This window comes from Eubalaena glacialis, chromosome 3 (genome assembly GCF_028564815.1).
Source record: "Eubalaena glacialis isolate mEubGla1 chromosome 3, mEubGla1.1.hap2.+ XY, whole genome shotgun sequence".
Lineage (NCBI taxonomy): Eukaryota > Metazoa > Chordata > Mammalia > Artiodactyla > Balaenidae > Eubalaena > Eubalaena glacialis.
The window spans coordinates 57690788-57714790 of NC_083718.1; the positions used below are offsets into that span (position 1 = coordinate 57690788).

General features: G+C 35.6%; 1 protein-coding gene across 5 annotated transcripts in view; it reads left to right on the forward strand.

Moving 5' to 3' along the window:
* Window positions 1-24003, forward strand: part of COP1 (COP1 E3 ubiquitin ligase) — a 270583-nt gene that overhangs the window by 78765 nt on the left and 167815 nt on the right. For 4 of the 5 annotated variants that reach the window (XM_061185681.1, XM_061185682.1, XM_061185680.1 and 1 more), the window contains one exon: window positions 15152-15209. The exons of the other annotated variant lie outside the window; for it this stretch is intronic. In XM_061185681.1, coding sequence (XP_061041664.1) covers window positions 15152-15209 — 58 coding nt within the window. The remainder of the gene's footprint in view (window positions 1-15151; window positions 15210-24003) is intronic. 5 annotated transcript variants of the gene reach the window in all.

The window sequence follows — 24003 nt, forward strand, 5'->3', positions numbered from 1 at the left end:
GGTCTCGCTTTTAATTGGTTTACTTTAAAAAAAGACTTTTTGTGGATTCTTTTTTTTTTTTTCTTTCTATAATGAGGACCTTTTTAATAAGATCATTAAATCCCTTAGATAGATTTTGAGTTTATGGTCAGGTTTATGTATAAAATGAAAATAAAAAGAAAAGACATATAACTCTTACCACCCCCCATCAGTTTGTTTTCTTTTCTTTTTTTTTTTAACATCTTTATTGGAGTATGATTGCTTTACAATGTTGTGTTAGTTTCTGCTGTATAACAAAGTGAATCAGCCATATGCATACATATATCCCCATATCCCCTCCCTCTTGCGTCTCCCTCCCACCCTGCCTATCCCACCCCTTTAGGTGGTCACAAAGCACCGAGCTGATCTCCCTGTGCTATGTGGCTGCTTCCCACTAGCTATCTGTTTTACATTTGGTAGTATATATATGTCAGTGCTACTCTTTCACTTTGTCCCAGCTTACCCTTCCCCCTCCCTTTGTCCTCAAGTCCATTCTCTACCTCTGCATCTTTATTCCTGTCCTGCCTTTAGGTTCATCAGAACCATTTTCTTTATTTTTTTAGATTCCATATATATGTGTTAGCATACGGTATTTGTTTTTCTCTTTCTGGCTTACTTCACTCTGTATGACAGACTCTAGGTCCATCCACCCTCACTGCAAATAACTCAACTTCGTTTCGTTTTATGGCTGAGTAATATTCCATTGTATATATGTGCCACATCTTCTTTATCCATTCATCTGTCAGTGGACACTTAAGTTGCTTCCATGGCCCGTCAGTTTGTTTTCTGTATACCATGATTAGCTGTAATTGTCATATCCTATCAGTTCTCTTCCTGCTGCCTTGTTTAGACCCCAAGTATCTCATGGAGTCGAGCAGTGGTCTTTTAATTATACTTCTACAGTGTATTGTGAGAAATCTGCTCTTACTTTCCTGCTTAAAATCGTTCAGTTACTTTCCATTGCATGTAAATTGGTTTAGATCTAACTCTTTTGCATGGCCTTCCATAATCCCCTGTACCCTGCCTACTATTTTTGTGCTTTAGAATTGAATTTAACTTCCCAAGCAGGATGTTAGGGTACCTTTGCTTATATTGTGTTTTGCCTAGAAACTCCTCCTGGATTCCTCTCTGTTTTTTTTTTTTTTTTTTTAATAAATTTATTTATTTTTGGCTGCATTGGGTCTTCGTTGCTGTGCGCGGGCTCTCTCCAGTCGTGGCGAGCTGGGACCACTCTTAGTTGCGGTGCACGGACCTCTCACCGCGGTGGCCCCTCCTGTTTTGGAGCACGGGCTCCGAGCACGCGGGCTTCAGTAGCTGTGGCACGTGGGCTCAGTAGTTGTGGCTCGCGGGCTCTAGAGCACAGGCTCAGCAGTTGTGGCACATGGGCCTAGTTGCTCTGCGACATGTGGGATCCTCCTGGAGCAGGGCTCGAACCCGTGTCCCCTGCATTGGCAGGTGGACTCTTTAACCACTGCGCCACCAGGGAATTCCCCTGGATTCCTCTCTTAAGTAGCTATCCCACCCCACCCCACCCCACCCCACCCCAGCTGCTCCCAAGAATCCAACCAAGGGTGAGCTTTTCTCTATTTTTTTTTTTTAATTTTTTAATTTTTTAATTCTAATTTTAATTTTTGGCTGTGTTGGGTCTTTGTTGCTGTGTGCAGGCTTTCTCTAGTTGCCGTGAGTGGGGGCTACTCTTCGTTGTGCTGCGCGGGCTTCTCATTGTGGTGGCTTCCCTTGTTACGGAGCATGGGCTGTTAGGTGTGCAGGCTTCAGTAGTTGTGGCACGCAGGCTCAGTAGGTGTGGCTCGCGGGCTCTAGAGCGCAGGCTCAGTAGTTGTGGCACACGGCTTAGTTGCTCTGCGGCATGTGGGATCTTCCCAGACCAGGGCTCGAAACCATGTCCCCTGCACTGGCAGGCGGATTCTTAACCACTGCGCCACCAGGGAAGTCCCTGTGTGTCTGTCATTTTTGCCAAAGGTCCAGATGAATCAAACGAAGGAAAAAGCAAGGGGTCACTTTATGGATGTTAGAAGTATTTAACTATTATAAAGAATATATATATATATAAAAATAACGGTGAGTTAGTACCTTGTGAATTTGTATATTTTATCATTTCAGTGAATAAACTAGTAAAATTCAAGGAATTTGATATTGTGTAATGGCTCCTGGACTAGGTTAAGAAATTCCTCTTTAACTCACCCACACAGCTCTATGCAGTTATCCTTACCCCCGTGACATGCCCCCTCCCCCAAGTCATTAAAAAAAAAATGTGTGATGGGGAGAGGGTGGTTGGTGGTTAGGGATGGCTCTTTGGTATAGTGGATGGAAATGGACCCATCTTCTCTGTTATTGCATATTGGGTCTTTGGCTGGATTATGACCACTGACCAGAGCAGTGTTAATGGCTTCTTCTTCACATATTAATGCTTAAGTTTTTGGTACTTTTTGGCAATTATTATTAGTTTAACTGCTTTGTTTTACTTGGGAAGATAACTTTTTAAATTTTATTTTAATTTTTATTTATTTATCTATCTATTTATTTTTTTATTTCATTGTCTTTTATTTATTTATTTTTTGGCCACATTGCGTGGCTTGTGGGATCTTAGTTTCCCAACCAGGGACCGAACCCTGGCCCTTGGCAGTGAAAGCGCGGTGTCCTAACCACTGGACTGCCGGGGAATTTCCTAAGATAACTGTTTTGAAAACGTAGGAATTGAAATGTTCTTACGGTCAAGTCTAACTCTAATCCTTACAGATTTGTCCCTAATTTATTATATATTTTAAACAAATCTTCTACATAAACCTAAAGAGTTTTTAATATAACATTTATTTCCCTTTATCCAGGAGGGGAATTATACAATATAGGAAATTTTCCATACACAGCCTGACACTATTTTCCATACAGTAAGTCTCCTACATACGAACGAGTTTCGTTCCTAGAGAGCATTCGTAAGTCCAATTTGTTTGTTAAGTCCAACAAAGTTAGCCTAGGTACCCAACTAACACAATCGGCTATATAGTACTGTACTGTAATAGGTTTATAATACTTTTCACACAAATAATAACATAAAAAACAAACACAAAAAATAAAGAAAACATTTTTCATCTTATAGTACAGTACCTTGAAAAGTAGAGTAGTACAGTACAACACCTGGCATACAGGGGCTGGCATCAAGGGAACAGGCAAGAAGAGTTACTGACTGGAGGAGGGAGAAGAGGTGGGAAATGGTAGAGCTGAAGGATCATCAGCACTAGGAGTCGGAGGGCAAGCTGCTCACTCCTGAGTTTGATGGCACAGGTTCTGGTTCCTTGCTGGATTCAATTCTGTCTACTCTCTTGAAAAAACAATCCAGTGATGTCTGGGTAGTAGCTCTTTTTTTCTCGTCATAGATGACACGGTAGCACTGGATTGCATTCTGAACGGTAGCTGCAACCTTCATGTACCGTTCTACATTCAGGTCCTATGCCTCAAAAACTAACAGTGCCTCCTCAAAGAAAATCCCCTTGCCATTTCCTGTATCGTGAATCTCTTCGGTTCTTCAGTTACTTCTTCTTCCTCTTGTCTCTCTTGGTGATTCTTAGCAGTACCAGCTACATCACCACTGCTTTTACCATTGCTTCTGGACATCCTGGGCTTGAAATAAACATACTGTACTACTGTACTCTATATAGTACTGTACAGTAAAGTACACAAAAGCACAACCACTTATAGAGGAGGCATGCGTGTGACAATGTACACCAGACACGTGAACTAACTTATGTGATTGGACATGAGAACACATGTTTGCATCTTTGAAAGTTCGCAACTTGATGGTTCGTATATAGGGGACTTGTATTTCCAAGGTTACATGATTATGAACAGATCTTAAGAAATCTCTACTACACTTGCATTTATTGTTGCGAGTACTGAGGATTACTTGCCTTAACTCTGACCCTATACCATGCAGAGGATGCCATAGGCGATGGAGGATACTGAAGAATCTTATGGAATTTTCAACTTGAACAAACACAAAGAAACACAAACACAGAAAACAAATTTCCTTGGCAATAATGTAAAGGATACTCTTCATACATCTGTAGTTTCTCATTAATTTGATAGGTAATAGAATTGCAGCAAGTAATGAAAAATTTTTTTGAAATAGTTCAATTTCCTTTATTTAGAATATTTGAACAATTCTTCAGTCACTCAGACAGTTTTTGGAGGTGTATCAGGCATGTATAAAACACAGTTTTAGGCACTGGAGATACAGCTGTGAATATGACAGACCCTAGAACTCTGCTCACATGGTTATATAAAGGACGGAAAATAAGTTATGCTGTCAAATTAATTATTCTGCTTAAAATGTGGTGTAAATAGACTTTTTGATTCCAGTAATTAAAATAATCAAAATGCATTTAACTTTAAAACTTTAGTAATTATGTTTGATGAGTAGGTATTTCAGGATTTTTGAAAAACGTCTTTGGGTTCTTGTTATAAACTGTAATTGTCGCTGCTTGGTGAAGATACTACCAGTCCTTTCTAATTCTGAAATCTGAGGTGTGAATAGGACAGATTTCGATGTGCATGAGTATCAACCAAACCTCTTGTTTGACATGCAGATTTTTGAACCCCACCCCCAAAATCTGATCATTAGGTCTGAGGTGAGTTCTTGAGATTCACATGTAGGCCTGGAGGATCATACTTTAAAAATACGTAAATACTGGTTTAGTGGGCAGTGAATATGTCTGTATTACTGACATGTTTTAAAAATCTCTAAGTAAGATATACTTATTTTCTTTTTCATAAAAGAAAGCTCTGACATTCAACACTAAAGTTTTATAACTATCTTAAGTTTATTTCATCTTTGGGGAAGATAGGGTAAAATTTTCTATTTATTTTACTCTCCACTTTGTAAAGTTACATATCCTTCTGTAATGTCTTAAAAATGCCTCGAGTTATGTTCCTGGGCTTGAGAGAGCCAAAACAGTTAAAATTAAGTTTCTTGGAAGGAAGCAAATTATTGGTATTTAACAACCATTCCCTGTTGATTCCAATCGTATTACTGTGATTAGACCCTCTTGCTTATGGCCTTGTGCGCTTTCAGGTTAGAGTCGTGTAGGAAACTTTTCACCCCTTTGCTTATTATAGGTGTACCTTGATTCTGGGAGGTCAGGGATGGGAGAGGCTGGGAAAACCAAAGCTATACATTGTAACCCTAGCTTAGATATAAGGATAATTGAATGCAAGCATAAAATTTCATGTGCTGTCACCATTTTCTATTTCTGCTGTTTACTGTCTCTCCCCTACCCAAGTTCCAGTATATTTTTCCCATTCAGATCCTCTACCTTTGAATCTTTTGTTGCTATTTTTGGAATGCTTCCTCTGCTTTCTTTGTTTTTAAAACCTTTTTCTGAGATGATTTCAGAGACCTGGGTTTTTGTAACACTAAGATTTGTGGCAATTACATCATCTGATAATTAAAAATTTCTCCTCTGCGAATTATAACTAAATTGTAACTATTATAACTATTCCCACTCATTGATAAGTGGTTAGAATATAACGGAGTCAAATGCAACACTTAGCCTAACAAACTGGGACTTTTATTATCCTTGTTGGAGACAAATGAGTTTTGTCAGTCTTTTTCTTTTGAGCTTATTATTCTGTTTTTGAAATTCTACCAAGCAAATTATTTACTTCCAAAGGCAGTAAAGCAGTAGATTCAGACCTGTTCCAGCTTTCAGAAATTTTCCATCACATTTGCTTTTCACATCTGCCAGCAGTAAGTTTCTCCCTGAGGAAGCTCTTATAATGAAAACTTTAAAATGAATTGCCCTTTTGCTTTTCTTTTTAAACTTTAGTAATATTATGGAATTACAGACCTTTTAAAAGGCAGCATAATATTAGGTTCATACAGTCCTCCTATGTACCGTATATCTACAACCCTTTCTAACCATCTACCATTAAAAGGGGACAAAGGGTGTTGGGGGAAGTTTTTCCTGGATATTTGAAATACTCTGATAACTTCTGTTCTTTGAAGAATAAATTGAATCTCTTTTTCCTAAAGATCATAGATATGTACTCTGGAGCCCAATAATTTTATTATTGAACTACCCTTACGTTCCTGAAGTAAATCCAAAGCTTGTATGATATATAGGTTTTCATAACCTTTTTGGGAAACCTTTGGAGTCAGATGTGTTTCATTATGTAGTGTTATGTCTGTGCCCCCATACCCTTCCCTCCCCAATTTAGAAACGTAACACAGTACATATGCCATATATTACATATACTGGAGGAGGAGTAAAACACGGTTCCATATAATCAAGCACATTAATATTTCAGCATTGAAGCATGCATGTTAGCAGTCAGTGAGATAAACGGTATCAAATCTGTTCAGGTCAGGTTTTCACTTCAAAAAGTTACAAAAAGTGTTTGATTTTCATAGTTTTGGGTTTTAGGAACTGAAGTTTTAGGTAATCTTTTTTTTGTTTTGTTTAACATCTTTATTGGAGTATAATTGCTTTAAAATGGTGTGTTAGTTTCTGCTTTATAACAAAGTGAATCAGTTATACATATACATATATCCCCATATCTCTTCCCTCTTGCGTCTCCCTCCCTCCACCCTCCTTATCCCACCCCTCCAGGTGGTCACAAAGCACTGAGCTGATCTCCCTGTGCTATACGGCTGCTTCCCACTAGCTATCTATTTTACATTTGGTAGTGTATATATGTCCATGCCACTCTCTCACTTTGTCCCAGCTTACCCTTCGTCCTCCCCATGTCCTCAAGTCCATTCTCTAGTAGGTCTGCGTCTTTATTTCCATCTTGCCCCTAGGTTCTTCATGACCATTTTTTTTTCCTAGATTCCATATATATGTGTTAGCATACGGTATTTGTTTTTCTCTTTGTGACTTACTTCACTCTGTATGACAGACTCTAGGTCCATCCACCTCACTACAAATAACTCAATTTCGTTTCTTTTTATGGCGGAGTAATATTCCATTGTGTATATGTGCCACATCTTCTTTATCCATTCATCTGTCAGTGGGCACTTAGGTTGCTTCCATGTCCTGGCTGTTGTAAATAGAGCTGCAATGAACATTGTGGTATATGATTCTTTTTGAGTTATGGTTTTCTCCGGGTATATGCCCAGTAGTGGGATTGCTGGGTTGTATGGTAGTTCTATTTTTAGTTTTTTAAGGAACCTCCATACTGCTCTCCATAGTGGCTGTATCAATTTACATTCCCACTAACAGTGCAAGAGGGTTCCCTTTGCTCCACACCCTCTCCAGCATTTATTGTTTGTAGATTTTTTTGATGATGGCCATTCTGACCAGTGTGAGATGATATCTCATTGCAGTTTTGATTTGCATTTCTCTAATGATTAATGATGTTGAGCATTCTTTCATGTGTTTGTTGGCAATCTGTATATCTTCTTTGGAGAAACGTCTGTTTACATCTTCTGCCCATTTTTGGATTGGGTTGTTTGTTTTTTTGATATTGAGCTGCATGAGCTGCTTGTAAATTTTGGAGATGAATCCTTTGTCAGTTGCTTCATTTGCAAATACTTTCTCCCATTCTGAGGGTTGTCTTTTCGTCTTGTTTATGGTTTCCTTTGCTGTGCAAAAGCTTTTAAGTTTCATTAGGTCCCATTTGTTTATTTTTGTTTTTATTTCCATTTCTCTAGGAGGTGGGTCAAAGAGGATCTTGCTGTGATTTATGTCATAGAGTGTTCTGCCTATGTTTTCCTCTAAGAGTTTGATAGTGTCTGGCCTTACATTTAGGTCTTAATCCATTTTGAGTTTATTTTTGTGTATGGTGTTAAGGAGTGTTCTAATTTCATTCTTTTACATGTTGCTGTCCAGTTTTCCCAGCACCACTTTTTGAAGAGGCTGTCTTTTCTCCATTGTATATTCTTGCCTCCTTTATCAAAGATAAGGTGACCATATGTGCGTGGGTTTATCTCTGGGCTTTCTATCCTGTTGCATTGATCTATATTTCTGTTTTTGTGCCTGTACCATACTGTCTTGATTACTGTAGCTTTGTAGTATTGTATGAAGTCATGGATCCTGATTCCTCCAGCTCCGTTTTTCTTTCTCAAGATTGCTTTGGCTATTCGGGGTCTTTTGTGTTTCCATACAAATTGTGAAATTTTTTGTTCTAGTTCTGTGAAAAATGCCAGTGGTAGTTTGATAGGGATTGCATTGAATCTGTAGATTGCTTTGGGTAGTATAGTCATTTTCACAATGTTGATTCTTCCAATCCAAGAATATGGTGATCTCTCCATCTGTTTGTATCATCTTTAATTTCTTTCATCAGTGTCTTATAATTTTCTGCATGTAGGTCTTTTGTCTCCTTAGGTAGGTTTATTCCTAGGTATTTTATTCTTTTTGTTGCAGTCGTAAATGGGAGTGTTTTCTTGATTTCACTTTCAGATTTTTCATCATGAGTGTATAGAAACGCAAGAGGTTTCTGTGCATTAATTTTGTATCCTGCTACTTTACCAGATTCATTGATTAGCTCTAGTAGTTTTCTAGTAGCATCTTTAGGATTCTCTATGTATAGTGTCATGTCATCTGCAAACAGTGACAGCTTTACTTCTTCTTTTCCAATTTGGATTCCTTTTATTTCTTTTTCCTCTCTGATTGCTGTGGCTAAATCTTCCAAAACTATGTTGAATAATAGTGGTGAGAGTGGGCAACCTTGTCTTGTTTCTGGTCTTAGTGGAAAGGGTTTCAGTTTTTCACCATTGAGGACGATGTTGGCTGTGGGTTTGTCATATATGGCCTTTATTATGTTGAGGTAAGTTCCCTCTATGCCTACTTTCTGGAGGGTTTTTATCATAAATGGGTGTTGAATTTTGTCGAAAGCTTTCTCTGCATCTATTGAGATGATCATATGGTTTTATGTAATTTTTTTGAGCCCAATATTTTTATTTTTTTAATTTTTATTTTAATATTTATTTATTATTATTTTTAAAAATATTTATTTATTTGTCTGCTTCGGATCTCAGTTGCAGGATCTCCGTTAGGGCGTGCGTGATTTTAAGTTGTGACATGCAGGCTCTTAGTTGCGGCATTCGGGATCTAGTTCCCTGACCAGGGATCAAACCCGGGTCATCTGCATTGGGAGCGTGAAGTCTTAACCACTGGACCACCAGGGAAGTCCCAAGCCCAATATTTTTAAAAGCCAAACTGTATATTGCTGAAAAGGCCATTGAAATCACCGATGTTTATTTGTATAAAATCTGTTGTATAAAATTTGTTGTAATATCTTGTTGAAATTCTTACAAATACCACAAGATGAGTAGTAGTACTGTCTATTCTAGTGAGTCCAAGACACTGTAGAAGAAAAGATTTCATGTTAATTTTCAGTTGAATTTTGCATCAAAATCAGGAAATTATTACTGTCCTAGAGAATTGCATTTGCAAAAGTTGTAACTGTCAGAGTAACATACATATGTGTATTAGGTACTGTTTTGTAATTTACATGTATTATCTCATATAGCCCTCAGAATAAATGCCGTGTGTTCTTTTCATTTTACAAATGAAGTAAATTGAGTCATAGAGATGAAGCGTTTTGCCCAGCATCACATAGTTAGTAGCATAATCAGTATTCTAAAGCAGACATCCTTACTCTGGAGCCTGTAAAACCTTGGGAGGTAAAACGGTTTTGGAGATCATCGAGTTAATAATAAAACATCAAAAAGAAGATCAATAGAAACTTATAGTGCAAAAATGGCAGGGCAGTGATTCTTCAAGAAGAGAAAACATATGTCACTTTGGCAGTCTTACATAAGGATTCTGGAATTATACTGCCTGGGTTCAAATTTCAATTCCACACCTTATTAGCAGTTTGACCTTAGGCAAGTTTATTATTAACTTCTGTACACCTCAGTTTTCTCATTATTAAAATGAGGATAATAATACCTGTCTTGACTGATAAAATGTGGTAATACATGTAAAGAAGTGAGAGAATAATACCTGACACATAATAAGCACTCAGTAGATGGTAGCACTCAATAGATGAGTCATGTTGATTTTGTATGATTTGTTTGAATAGTTTTGTCAAATGTTAAAGGGTATGTGGAATTAGAAAGGAAAAATCAAAACTGAAGAGTGATTTCTGGTATCTCCTGAGGTGTCTGCAAAACTGGGGCCAGGAAAATTTTGGTTCTTTAGTAAGTGGCGTTTACCATTAATTTGAAATTCAATGCTTCTATATTAAGTAAGTGACAGAAAAGCATTGTTTTGAGGAGAGCAAGTGATTTAGCTTTCATCTGTTTATAATACTGGGGATTACTGCCTTGGTAGAAAGGGAATAAAATAGTCACAAACTTTACTATTTAAAAAAAATTAAAGTCATATTTGGTTTTAATTAGTCATTATTAAAATTTATAAGTCAGATTATTTTCATGTTACACGTTTCTCACATTGCTCAGTTTTGGGAAACTGGTTCAGTAATTTTACGTAGAATACTGGAAAGGAACGGGGTTTGGCAGTAGCCCCATATTGTTTATTGAATGTAGAGTTTATTCTGTCTTAAGTTTATACTAATGGAAAAACAAATCAGTGACAGAAATTAGTCTAATTTCATGTGTGTACACAGATTTTTTTTTTTTTTTGGTTCATTCAATTCCATTATTTATTTAAAAACCTCATAATGTTATTTTCTTTATGTTCAGCCTTAAATTATCTCAATACATTTTATTTTGCTCACATAATTAAAATCCTCTATCATTTAATTAATTTTGTGCCTATTGGTATTTGAATGTGAATTATCCTTTTTCAAGTAAAAGCCCAGTCTAAAACTAGTTACCCACTATTTTTACCAAGAGTGAAACACTGTTTTCTCTTAGCTTCCTATTCATTATAGATATAGCTTATATGTGAAATTGACTTAACAGTCTTTTTTTATTATTTATTTAAACATATTTTTTATTTCTTTTTTTTAAATTGAAGGATAGTTGATTTTCAATGTATTAGTTTCAGGTGTACTGCAATGTGATTCAGTTATATATATATATATATATATATATATATATGTACACACACACATGCACACATATATACACAAATACACACATAAATACATATATATACACACATAAATACATATACATATATATTCTTTTTCAGATTTTTTTCCCTTATAGGTCATTACAAAATAGTATAGGTCCCTGTGCTGTACAGTAGGTCCTTGTTGATTATCTATTTTATATATAGTGGCGTGTATCTGTTAATCCCAAACTCCTAATTTATCCCTTCCCCCCATTTCCCCTTTGGTACCATAAATTTGTTTTCTATGTATGTGAATCTGTTTCTGTTTTGTATATAAGTTCATTTGTAAAAGTCTGTCTTTTAATTACAAAGTATATCTTTGCCTTTGGAAGCAAATAATTTAAGTGACAGTAAGTAGTTTTGTGACATCTACTTGCATAACTGTGAATTTCCCTTGTAACTTGGATTAACAGCTGTATAGTTTTCATATGTTTTTAGCTGAGCTCCTCGTTGTCACTAGCAAGAACATTAAGAATTTTTTTATCATCTTATTTTCCCCATCATGAATAAAGTGTATTATTCCTAACTCAGTTTTAGTTACTATCTTGAAATTTTCTTCTTGCCCTTGCCATTTTTGGTGGCTTTATTTTTATAATTTATTTGAAATAATTTCAAGTTATTTATTTGACATGTATTTGAAATAATTGATGACTCTCATATTTATAGGTTGCCGTTTTTTTCACTTTTCTCCTTAAATTATGTCTATGAAGTGGGTTGGGCTAATCCAGGATTTCCTCACTCTTCAGTTGTAGAATATGATGTGCCTAGGGAGCATAGCATGGTGGTTCAGTGTAGACTCTAGAACCTGACTGCATGGCTTTGAATCCTAACTCTGCTATTGGCTAACTTTGTTAACTTGGGCCAAATGCATAATCTGTCAGTGGCTGAGTTTCCTCACTTGAGAAATGGGAATAATAATAGTGTCTACCTGAGTTATGAAGTTTAAATTACTCAGGGCAATGCCTAGAGCATGGTAAATGCTCAATAAATGATAGCTATTAATATTGCTGTTGTCATTACCATCTGTGGATTGTCGCTAACTCAGAGATAAGAAGTAGAATAGCACCAGAATCAAGAGAACCCAGCCCAGGCAGTGCTTTCTAATATTCTCTTCTAATCATGTTACTTTATACACACATAGAAACACACACACACACACACACGCACACACACACGCACACACACACATTTTAAAAAGCAGAATTAAAGGGATTTATTTTCTCAGATTGCTTCTGTTGCAGTTGTGTATGCATTAATAAATTTTCTTAGTGAATAAGATTAAGATCTGAAATAAAATAAATTTCAAACTCTGCAGTTATTATTAATAAAATACCATTTAATACCTGTAATTTCAATACCTTCAACAATCTGATGAGTACTATTTTTAAACATGTATTTGAAATGTAGTGTTATCTCACTATATACACTGATATATCAATATCATTGTTCCAGCCTGCAGTCAAAGAAGTCTGAATTACAACACCATAAAATAATTATATCTAGAAATAGTTCTGTTCTGTCAACCTCTAAATGTGCAGCTTCATAATTTTATTAATGTTTATACAGATAATAGGGAATTGGGTTTCATTAGTGGAAGGAACACAGATTTTTTTTTTAACATCTTTATTGGAGTATAATTGCTTTACAATGTTGTGTTAGTTTCTGCTGTATAACAAAGTGAATCAGCCATATGCATACATATATCCCCATATCCCCTCCCTCTTACGTCTCCCTCCCACCCACCCTATCCCACCCCTCTAGGTGGTCACAAAGCACCGAGCTGATCTCCCTGTGCTATGCAGCTGCTTCCCACTGGCTATCTATTTTACATTTGGTAGTGTATATATCTCAATGCTACTCTCTCACTTCGTCCCAGCTTACCCTTCCCCCTCCCCATGTCCTCAAGTCCATTCTCTACATTTGCGTCTATTCCTGTCCTGCCCCTAGGTTCATTAGAACCATTTTTTTTTTTTTTAGATTCCATATATATGTGTTAGCATACGGTATTTATTTTTCTCTTTCTGACCTACTTCATTCTGTATGACAGTCTCTAGGTCCATCCACCTCACTACAAATAACTCAATTTCATTTCTTTTTATGGTTGAGTAATATTCCATTGTATATATGTGCCACATCTTCTTTATCCATTCATCTGTCGATGGACACTTAGGTTGCTTCCATGTCCTGGCTATTGTAAATAGTGCTGCATGAACATTGTGGTACACGTCTCTTTTTGAGTTATGGTTTTCTCCGGGTATATGCCCAGTAGTGGGATTGCTGGGTCATATGGTAGTTCTATTTTTAGTTTTTTAAGAAACCTCCATACTGTTCTCCATAGTGACTGTATCAATTTACATTTCCACCAACAGTGCAAGAGGGTTCCCTTTTCTCCACATCCTCTCCAGCCTTTATTGTTTGTAGATTTTTTGATGATGGCCATTCTGACCAAGGAACACAGATTTTTGAATGCATGGCATTTCCTCATTTTTAGCCCTGTTAGTCCCTGGTTAGAGTATACTGAAAATAGCATGTGATCCTGTCATATCAGTTCATGACTCTGTGCAAGGAAAGTGAGCATTGGTTATATTTCATCAAAAGAAATTCATTGCAAGATTGTGTTAATTGTTTAATTTGTAGTATAAGTGCTTTGAAGGGTCTTTCTTACATAAGTCTTACTATAGGAACGGTTAAGAACACAGTGAATATCTATTATTATGTATTGCTTTATAAAAAAAGACTACTGTGAAGACAGTTGCATCTCATTTATTATATTTTTGAAAGCGTAAGGTTGTATGTTATTGACGAATTTTATTAATAGAGGGTAAAATTTATTGAACATCTACCGTTTTTTGGCATTGTACTGAGAAATTAACCCACTTAATTAAATCTTATACCTCTCTGAAGTATCTTACTCATTTAGCAGATGGAGAAGCTAGAGGCCAAATAAGATCAATAACTTGCCCAGAGTCATTTAGCTGCTAACAGGTGAAATTCAAACCCACTCTGTACTCTTAAGAGTGCCTCTCATATTGTAACCTTTGTGATTATTTGAGAACTGAAGTGAATAATGATTTTGTATATTTATGTAAAGAGACGCACTGAAATTAGTACACTTAATTGCTTAAATTTCATTAGGGTAGACAAAAATATAAACATTTCTATAATAGAAATAGGGAAGAATTTTTAAAAATGTAAAAAACTGTTGATCTGTCATGGTTGATATATAAGTTATATCATTTTCAGGTGTTAATAGTCCTCATAGGCTAATTTATTTAAAGAAGGGTAGGAGATAAGAGTGAAGTGATAAGATAGATATGGTAAGATAGAACTCTTAGGAAGAAAAGCTAGTCGGGACTTCTAGAGGTTTTTCTAGGGTTAGGTAGGAAAATGCACAGAGAATATAATCAAATAGAAAGAACCAATAGAGAAAGTAGATTATGTTCCACTAGGGCAGAGGTAATTAGAATATAGACTTTGGGTTATGGAAGAAAGATTATTGGTATTTTACCATTTCTTCCATTCCTTTGATAGTTTTCTTTCACGTGAGGTGATTATCATAACATTTTGGAGCTTGAAGGGACTCTAGATATAGGTAGAGATAGCTAGTCTCCACTCATCTCACTTTGCAGATACGGAAACAGTTATTATAAGGTATTTGTCCAAGGGCAGTAGCTCTAGTGTCATAACAGGATCTGTTAACCATAGCTTTTGATTTCATGCTTGTGCTCTTTTCCCAATATTCTAAGTCCTCTTTTCCTTAGAGTTCAAACAACTTATTAACCTATCTGAAAATGAAATTGTAGGAAATACTTCTATATATACACCTATCTTATGATTATTCCCTACTGACATTCTTTCAAGGTGGGTATATTTAAGGTTGTGGGATGAAGGGGTAAATTGTTTAAATATTTACTAGTTTTTTGTTTATGGGATATGTATTTATTTGATGTCTAATTAAATTATTGGTAATAAATATTTTCTTTGCTTAGAAATTAGAAATATTGGATTTATATATGATATATTTTAGATTTACTTTTTCTGTTGCTAAGAGAATGTAAAAACTGAAATCACATTTTTCTTTCTTCATTTTGCAGTAGTATTATTGATTCCACAGAATACAGCCAACCTCCGGGTTTCAGTGGCAGTTCTCAGGTAAATGATACATCTAACAGTATGTTCTAGTGGTACCATAAATATAATCACCTGAGTTGTAAAATCACAGATGAGTTTACTGGAATGTCCTGTCATAAAGACAGCTGTTTTGAATGCTGTGGCATTGATTAGGACTTGAATAGCTCTGATACATAATCAGATATATATTTGCTCATCACTGAGTTAAAAAATTTTTTTAATATACTGGTAACATCAGACCTTGAGAGGAAGGAAATACCATAAGAGGAAATTATGAGTAATCAGGGCATTGTTTCTCTCAGAGATAGGAAAGTTGTAATTTATTGATGAATTACCCATTATTATGTTGAAACATGTAGCTTTTCTGTGGAAAGTAAACTACAAGCTTGAGTAAAATAGACTCTGGCTTCTCCTTTTCTTTAATTAATTGTATGATTATTTTGATTTTTACTGTCTTCATCTCTGACTTGGGTATGCTGATATTTGTCAAATATAATTTTTAGGCCAGACTTTTTTTTTTTTTTTTTTAAACTTTTCACATTGAAATAACTTCAGACTTAGAGAGAAGTTACAAGAATGGTAAAAAATAATTCCTTTATATACTGTATGCAGATTATCCACATATTAACATTTGATCACATTTGCTTTATCATTCTCATTCTGTCTCTCTTTTACATATACACACGTAAAATTTTTTCTTTGGATGTTTGAGCAGGGTACAGACATAATGTTCCTTTATCTCTAAATACCCCAGTGTATATTTCCTTAAAAACAAGGATATTGTCCTATGTAATCACAATATAACTTTAAAATTCAGGAAGTTAATGTTGATATGGTGCTATTATCTAATCCCTGTATCTTACTCAGTAGATTTTACAAATTGTCCTTACAGTATCCTTTATAATATCCTTTTTTCCTTAAAAGGAAAAAAACATAAGGCATTCAAATAAGGCATGTTCATTTGTATATTCATTTTATGTGATAGTGCAGTTATTTTTATCAAAGTGGAAAGAAAATTCTTTCGGATCATACAGCTTTTATTTGTGTTTTTCTTTCCCCACTACTTAAATAACTGCCTCTATTACTTTTATGGTTAGTTTGTGTAACTACTCTGTATATCCTGTGTTATCTTCAACTGCATGCTTGGATTTGGCCTATTGTTTTTTTATAGTAAGTTTATAGATTGGTTTGTATCTGTTTCTGAACAGCCATGAAAGCACCAGATCTAGGTGTTTTTTTAATAAGACAATGGGATATATCAGGAGAAATTTTTAAGAATTAAATTGAAACATCCTTAAGAACTTGAACAGGAAAAGCAGTCTCTGAACCTGGAAACAGGCTTGGCATTCACAGCTGGGCCTTGATGTTCTCCTTTTGAACATAATCTCACAGAACATCAACATCAGACATAGTCACTCTGGGACGGTGATGAAATGAAACAAAAACCAAGATCACTTCATAAACTTATTAAGCACATACAAAAAGAAGTCACTGTGCAAGCCATATAAAATACCAAACACACCTCTATCATGGCTAACATGAGCAGTTGCTGTTTCTTTACTAATTACAACTTTAGTCTCACTGTAGTTTTCTGTTCGTCTAGGTAAGATTTATTAAGGTACTCAATCACAGAATTATCCCCACTTCTTGACAGTATCCAATCCAGAGCAAAGCCTTACTTCCTTGAACCCTCCCCCAAATCACTTAACATGGGCCTATATCCTATAAGTAGTTTGTAACATCCTCTTACCTTAACCTGTAGTGTGCTGTATTCTTCACTGCAATGAGCAATAATAAAATTTGTTCAACTACAGGTGTGTTCCTATTGCTCTTTGGCTGCAGGACTTTGACAAAGTCTACATAGAGGAACAGAGAAGATTTTCTACTATTGCCATTTATAGAACATTAATATGGAATTTCTAGCAAATTCCATAAGCTAGAAACAATAGAAATTGAATAGAAAAAAAAAAAGCAATCAGAATAGTGGGTTTTTTTTTTTAATTTTTACTGTTTGCATATAATAAAGGAGACTTCTGGTTTGAGATTGTACACTAAGCCAATGTAATCCCTCCAACTTCCACCCACTAGAAATCCCATTGACATGTTGCTATCCTCACACTGAAAACTTAAAAAGAATTTATAAAGATAAAAAGAATACTTAGGAAGTCTACCTAACATGTGAGTCACTGTATGCAGAGTAAAAGCGTGCTTTTGGGTGAAGTAGTCTGGGTCTCTCAGGAGACTCCAACCTTAGTATCTGCTGGAGGACAGGGAAGTTGCTGAGGAGGAAGACCTACTAGTGCTTATGGGATAGAACTAATATGACATACTGTGCCGAAGTCCTTAGGCTTCATTTCTAGGTATACTCTTTAGAAGAGACAGACTTAAAACAGATTGACACAGAAAGACTTGAAAACAAAGGAGTAGTTGAGGATAAGCCTGGCAAATATAAGAATGGTAAGGAATACAACAAAAACAAACAACAAAAAAGGAAAGAAAAGTACAGACCAAAGTAGAACTCAAGGAAAAAATCATATAAGACAGATACAGGTTTTCACATAATGAAAGGTATAATCCCACAAAGTAGTAGTAATTTGTGTGACATAATATAAAGCATTGGTATTTATATAAAGCAAAACCTATTAGAAATTTTCAAAAATTGATTAAAAGTTAAACATGGTAAGAGATTTTAAGGTATAGTCATCCTTCAGTATCCATGGGGGATTGGTTCCAGGAACCCCTGCAGGTACCAAAATCCAAGGTTGCTCAAGTCCTTGGATAAATTGGTGTGTATTTGCATATAACCTGGGTAGCACATCCTCCTATATACTTTGTCATCTCTGGATTACTTGTAATAACTAATATAATGTAAATGCTATGTAAAAAGTTTTAAATATGATGTGAATACTGTGTAAATAGTTGCCAGTGCAGCTGCAAATTCATTTTGCTTTTTGGAACTTTCTGGAATTTCTTCTTTTTTTGGGGGGGGTGTGTGTGTGGATTTTTTTTGTCTGCGTTTGATTGAATTTTTAGATGCAGAACCTGTGGATATGGAGGGGCTACTGTATAATTCAAGAAGTAATTAAAGTAGAAATAAAAGTATTTAGGTAACATTTATTTTGCATTTACTATTCATGGACATTGCTCAATGAACTTTACATATATTAACTACTTTAATTCTTAGAACTTCCCTATGAGATAAGTACTATTACTATTATTTTCTATTTTATTGAGGAGGAAACTAGGGCAAAGAGAAGTTAAGGAGGTTGCCCAAGGTAATATAGCAGAGATTTTAACTCAGGCATTATGGCTTCAGGGCAGGTGCTTTTAAATATTAATTTATTCAACCAAAAGTTTTTTTGAGTACATCCTATTTACCAGACACTATTATAGGCTCTGGTTATTGAACAAAAACAAAACAGACAAAAATTCATGCTGTAGGGGCTTCCCTGGTGGCGCAGTGGTTGAGAATCTGCCTGCCAATGCAGGGGACACGGGTTCGAGCCCTGGTCTGGGAAGATCCCACATGCCGCGGAGCAACTAAGCCCATGAGCCACAACTACTGAGCCTGCGCATCTGGAGCCTGTGCTCCGCAACGGGAGAGGCCACGACAGTGAGAGGCCCGTGCACCGCGGTGAAGAGTGGCCCCCACTCGCCGCAACTGGAGAAAGCCGTCGCACAGAAACGAAGACCCAACACAGCCAAAAATAAATAAAATAAATTAAAAAAAAAAAATTCATGCTGTAGCCAAACTTTCATTCTAGTTGGAGAGATACTAATAGTAATAAGAATAGATTACCTTTGAACAAAGAGGAGGTGAGGGAGCAAGCTATGTGAATATCTCCGGGAAGATCTAGGCTGAGTGAAAATAAGTACATAAGCCTTAAGGTACAAGAATGCCAGACACAGTCCAGAAGTCCAGTATGGCTGGAGAGGAATGAGGAAGGAGGAGAAAAATAGAACTGAGGTAAGAAACATGACAGAGGCCACTTTGGTGCATGATTTTCTTACGTCATTATAAAGACATTGGATTTTTTCTTTGTTTGAGATGAGTCAAACTTGGTTTAATAGGTACTTGTCTCACTTTATACTTTGCATCAAGGGATATACATTACTTATAGTAATCCTGGAGCATTTAGAAAACTGGATTGATTCTAAAACAGAATAAATTGTACCATTTACATTCTCTGAATCAGAACCTCAAATAGGTAACTACTGAGACAATCCGGAAGAGAGTAAACTAAAGACTTCTCTTAATACCTTTGTGTTAAAGAGTATATAGACGTTGCTAAAAACAATTCAGAAAATAATGCTAGTGAAAATATTATATATCAAAATTTATGAAATTTTGGTCAGAATTTTCCTAAAAAATTGTATCATTAAATGAATTCATTTTTAGATGCGAATAAAAATAAATGAACTAGGCATTGAACTCAAGAAACTGGGAAAAACTTAAGATGGCAAATGTAGAGAGAAATAAAAAAGATACTGTATGTTACAATATATAATTGAAATTGGCTATTATAATATTGACTAGATTAAAATAACTTAGTGCTGATGCATATTAATAAAAATAGCAGTCTTAATAAAATGTATAATTTTCAAGGAAAATAAAAAATATTAAAATAGGGTAAAGCAATTGTTGAACATTTTGAATAGACCAATAACCATAACTTAATGTGATTCCAATTAAAAATCCTCAAGAATATTTTTTAAAGGTCGGTAGAGAGTGTGCCCAATTGACTTTAATGGTTATTTATAGAATGAATGCTTCAGAGGTATAATAATTACAAGGGCAATTACCCATTAAGTTATTATAATGTATTCTAAGACTGCTGTAACAAAAGGGGCACAATAAAAAATGTAAAATCTAACTGAAAGGTAATTAAGAGTTGACCCTATGGTGAAGGTGGATATGCAGATCAGTGGTGAAAGGGAAGGTTTGTTTTTTGAATTTTAGTTTATTTATTTTTTTATAGAGCAGGTTCTCATTAGTTATCCATTTTATACATGTTAGTGTATATATGTCAATCGCAATCTCCCAATTCATCCCACCCACCCCCACCCCCTGCCACTTTCCTCCCTTGGTGTCCATACATTTGTTCTCCTCATCTGTGTCTCTATTTCTGCCCTGCAGACCAGTTCATCTGTACCATTTTTCTAGGTTCCACATATATGCATTAATATATGATATTTGTTTTTCTCCTTCTGACTTACTTTGTATGACAGTCTCTAGATCCATCCATGTCTCTACAAATGACCCAATTTCGTTCCTTTTTATGGCTGAGTAATATTCCATTGTATATATGTACTACATCTTCTTTATCCATTCGTCTGTCGATGGGCATTTAGGTTGCTTCCATGTCCTGGCTATTGTAAATAGTGCTGCAGTGAAACTTGGGGTGCATGTGTCTTTTTGAATTATGGTTTTCTCTGGGTATATGCCCAGTAGTGAGATTGCTGGGTCCTATGGTAATTCTATTTTTAGTTTTTTAAGGAACCTCCATACTGTTCTCCATAGTGGCTGTATCAGTTTACATTCCCACATTGCAACAATGCAAGAGGGTTCCCTTTTCTCCACACCCTCTCCAGCATTTGTTGTTTGTAGATTTTCTGATGATGCCCATTCTAACTGGTGTGAGGTGATACCTCATTGCAGTTTTGATTTGCATTTCTCTAATAATTAGTGATGTTGAGCAGCATTTCATGCGCTTCTTCGACATCTGTATGTCTTCTTTGGAGAAATGTCTATTTAGGTCTTCTGCCCATTTTTGGATTGGGTTGTTTGTTTTTTTAATATCGAGCTGCATGAGCTGTTTATATATTTTGGAGATTAATCCTTTGTCCATTGATTCGTTTGCAAATATTTTCTCCCATTCTGAGGGTTGTCTTCTCATCTTGTTTATAGTTTCCTTTGCTTTGCAAAAGCTTTTAAGTTTCATTAGGTCCCATTTGTTTATTTTTGTTTTTATTTCCAATACTCTAGGAGGTGGATCAAAAAAGATCGTGCTGTGATTTATGACAAAGTGTTTTCTTCCTATGTTTTCCTCTGAGAGTTTTATAGTGTCCGGTCTTACATTTAGGTCTCTAATCCATTTTGAGTTTCTTTTTGTGTACAGTGTTAGGGAGTGTTCTAATTTCATTCTATTCCATGTAGCTGTCCAGTTTTCCCAGCACCACTTTTTGAAGAGACTGTCTTTTCTCCATTGTATATCCTTGCCTCGTTTGTCATAGATTAGTTGACCATAGGTGCGTGGGTTTATCTCTGGGCTTTCTATCCTGTTCCATTGATCTGTATTTCTGTGTTTGTGCCAGTACCATATTGTCTTGATTACTGTAGCTTTGTAGTATAGTCTGAAGACAGGGAGTCTGATTGCTCTAGCTCCGTTTTTTTCCCTCAAGACCGCTTTGGGTATTTGGGGTCTTTTGTGTCTTCATACAAATTTTAAGATTTTTTGTTCTAGTTCTGTAAAAAATCCCATTGGTAATTTGATAGGGATTGCATTGAATCTGTAGATTGCTTTAGGTAGTATAGTCATTTTCACAATATTGATTCTTCCAATCCAAGAACATGGTATATCTCTCCATGTGTTTGTGTCATATTTAATTCCTTTCATCACTGTCTTCTAGTTTTCTGCATATAAGTCTTTTGTCTCCCTAGGTAGATTTATTCCTAGGTATTTTATTCTTTTTGTTGCAATGGCAAGTGGGAGTATTTCCTTAATTTCTCTTTCAGATTTTTCATCGTTAGTGTATAGGAATGCAAGAGATTTCTGTGCATTAATTTTGTATCCTGCAATTTTACCAAATTCATTGATTAGCTCTAGTAGTTTTCTGGTGGCATCTTTAGGATTCTCTATGTATAGTATCATGTCATCTGCAAACAGTGACAGTTTTACTTTTTCTTTTCCAATTTGTATTCCTTTTGTTTCTTTTTCTTCTCTAATTGCCGTGGCTAGGACTTCCAAAACTATGTTGAATAATAGTGGTGAGAGTGGACATCCTTGTCTCATTCCTGATCTTAGAGGAAATGCTTTCAGTTTTTCACCATTGAGAATGATGTTTGCTGTGGGTTTGTCATATATGGCCTTTATTTTGTTGAGGTAGGTTCCCTCTGTGCCCACTTTCTGGAGAGTTTTTTTCATAAATGGGTGTTGAATTTTGTCAAAAGCTTTTTCTGCATCTATTGAGATCATCATATGATTTTTATTCCTTAATTTGTTAATATGGTGTATCACATTGATTGATTTGCATATATTGAAGAATCCTTGCATCCCTGGGATAAATCCCACTTGATCATGGTGTATGATCCTTTTAATGTGTTGTTGGATTCTGTTTGCTTGTATTTTGTTGAGGATTTTTGCATCTATATTCATGAGTGATATTGGTCTGTAATTTTCTCTTTTGTAGTATCTTTGTCTGGTTTTGGTATCAGGGTGATGGTGGCCTCATAGAATGAGTTTGGGAGTGTTCCTTCCTCTGCAATTGTTTGGAAGAGTTTGAGAGGATGGGTGTTAGCTCTTCTCTAAATGATAGAATTCACCTGTGAAGCCATCTGGTCCTGGACTTTTGTTTGTTGGAAGATTTTTAATCATCGTTTCAATTTCATTACTTGTGATTGGTCTGTTCATGTTTTCTCTTTCTTCCTGGTTCAGTCTTGGAAGGTTATACCTTTCTAAGAATTTCTCCATTTCTTCCAGGTTGTCCATTTTATTGGCATAGAGTTTCTTGTAGTAGTCTCTTAGGATGCTTTGTCTTTCTGCGATGTCTGTTGTAACTTTTCCTTTTTCATTTCTAATTTTATTGATTTGAGTCCTCTTCCTCTTTTTCTTGATGAGTCTGGCTAATGGTTTATCAATTTTGTTTATCTTCTCAAAGAACCAGCTTTTACTTCTATTGATGTTTGCTATTTTCTTTGTTTCTATTTCATTTATTTCTGCTCTGATCTTTATGATTTCTTTCCTTCTGCTAACTTTGGGTTTTGTTTGTTCTTCTTTCTCTAGTTCCTTTAGGTATAAGGGTAGATTGTTTATTTGAGACTTCTTGTTTCTCAAGGTAGGCTTGTATTGCTATAAACTTCCCTCTTAGAAGTGCTTTTGCTGCATCCCATAGGTTTTGGATTGTCGTTTTTCATTGTCATTTGTCTCTAGGTATTTTTTGATTTCCTCTTTGATTTCTTCAGTGATCTCTTGGTTATTTAGTGAAGTATTGTTTAGCCTCCATGTGTTTGTGTTTTTTACATTTTTCTGCCTGTAATTGATTTCTAATCTCACAGCGTTGTGGTCAGGAAAGATGCTGTGGTCAGGAAAGATGCTTCGTATTATTTCAGTTTTCTTACATTTACTGAGGCTTGATTTGATGTGATCTATCCTGGAGAATGTTCCGTGCGCACTTGAGAAGAAAGTGTAATCTGCTGTTTTTGGATGGAATGTCCTATAAATATCAATTAAATCTATCTGGTCTGTTGTGTTATTTAAAGCTTGTGTTTCCTTATTAATTTTCTGTTTGGATGATGTGTCTTTTGGTGTAAGTGAGGGGTTAAAGTCCCCCACTATTATTGTGTTACTGTCGATTTCCTCTTCTGGAGCTGTTAGCAGTTGCCTTATGTATTGAGGTGCTCCTATGTTGGGTGCATATATATTTATAATTGTTATATCTTCTTCTTGGATTGATCCCTTGATCATTATGTAGTGTCCTTCCTTGTCTATTTTAAAGTCTATTTTATGTGATATGAGTATTGTAACTCCAGCTTTCTTTTGATTTCCATTTGCATGGAATATCTTTTTCCATCCCCTCACTTTCATCCTGTATGTGT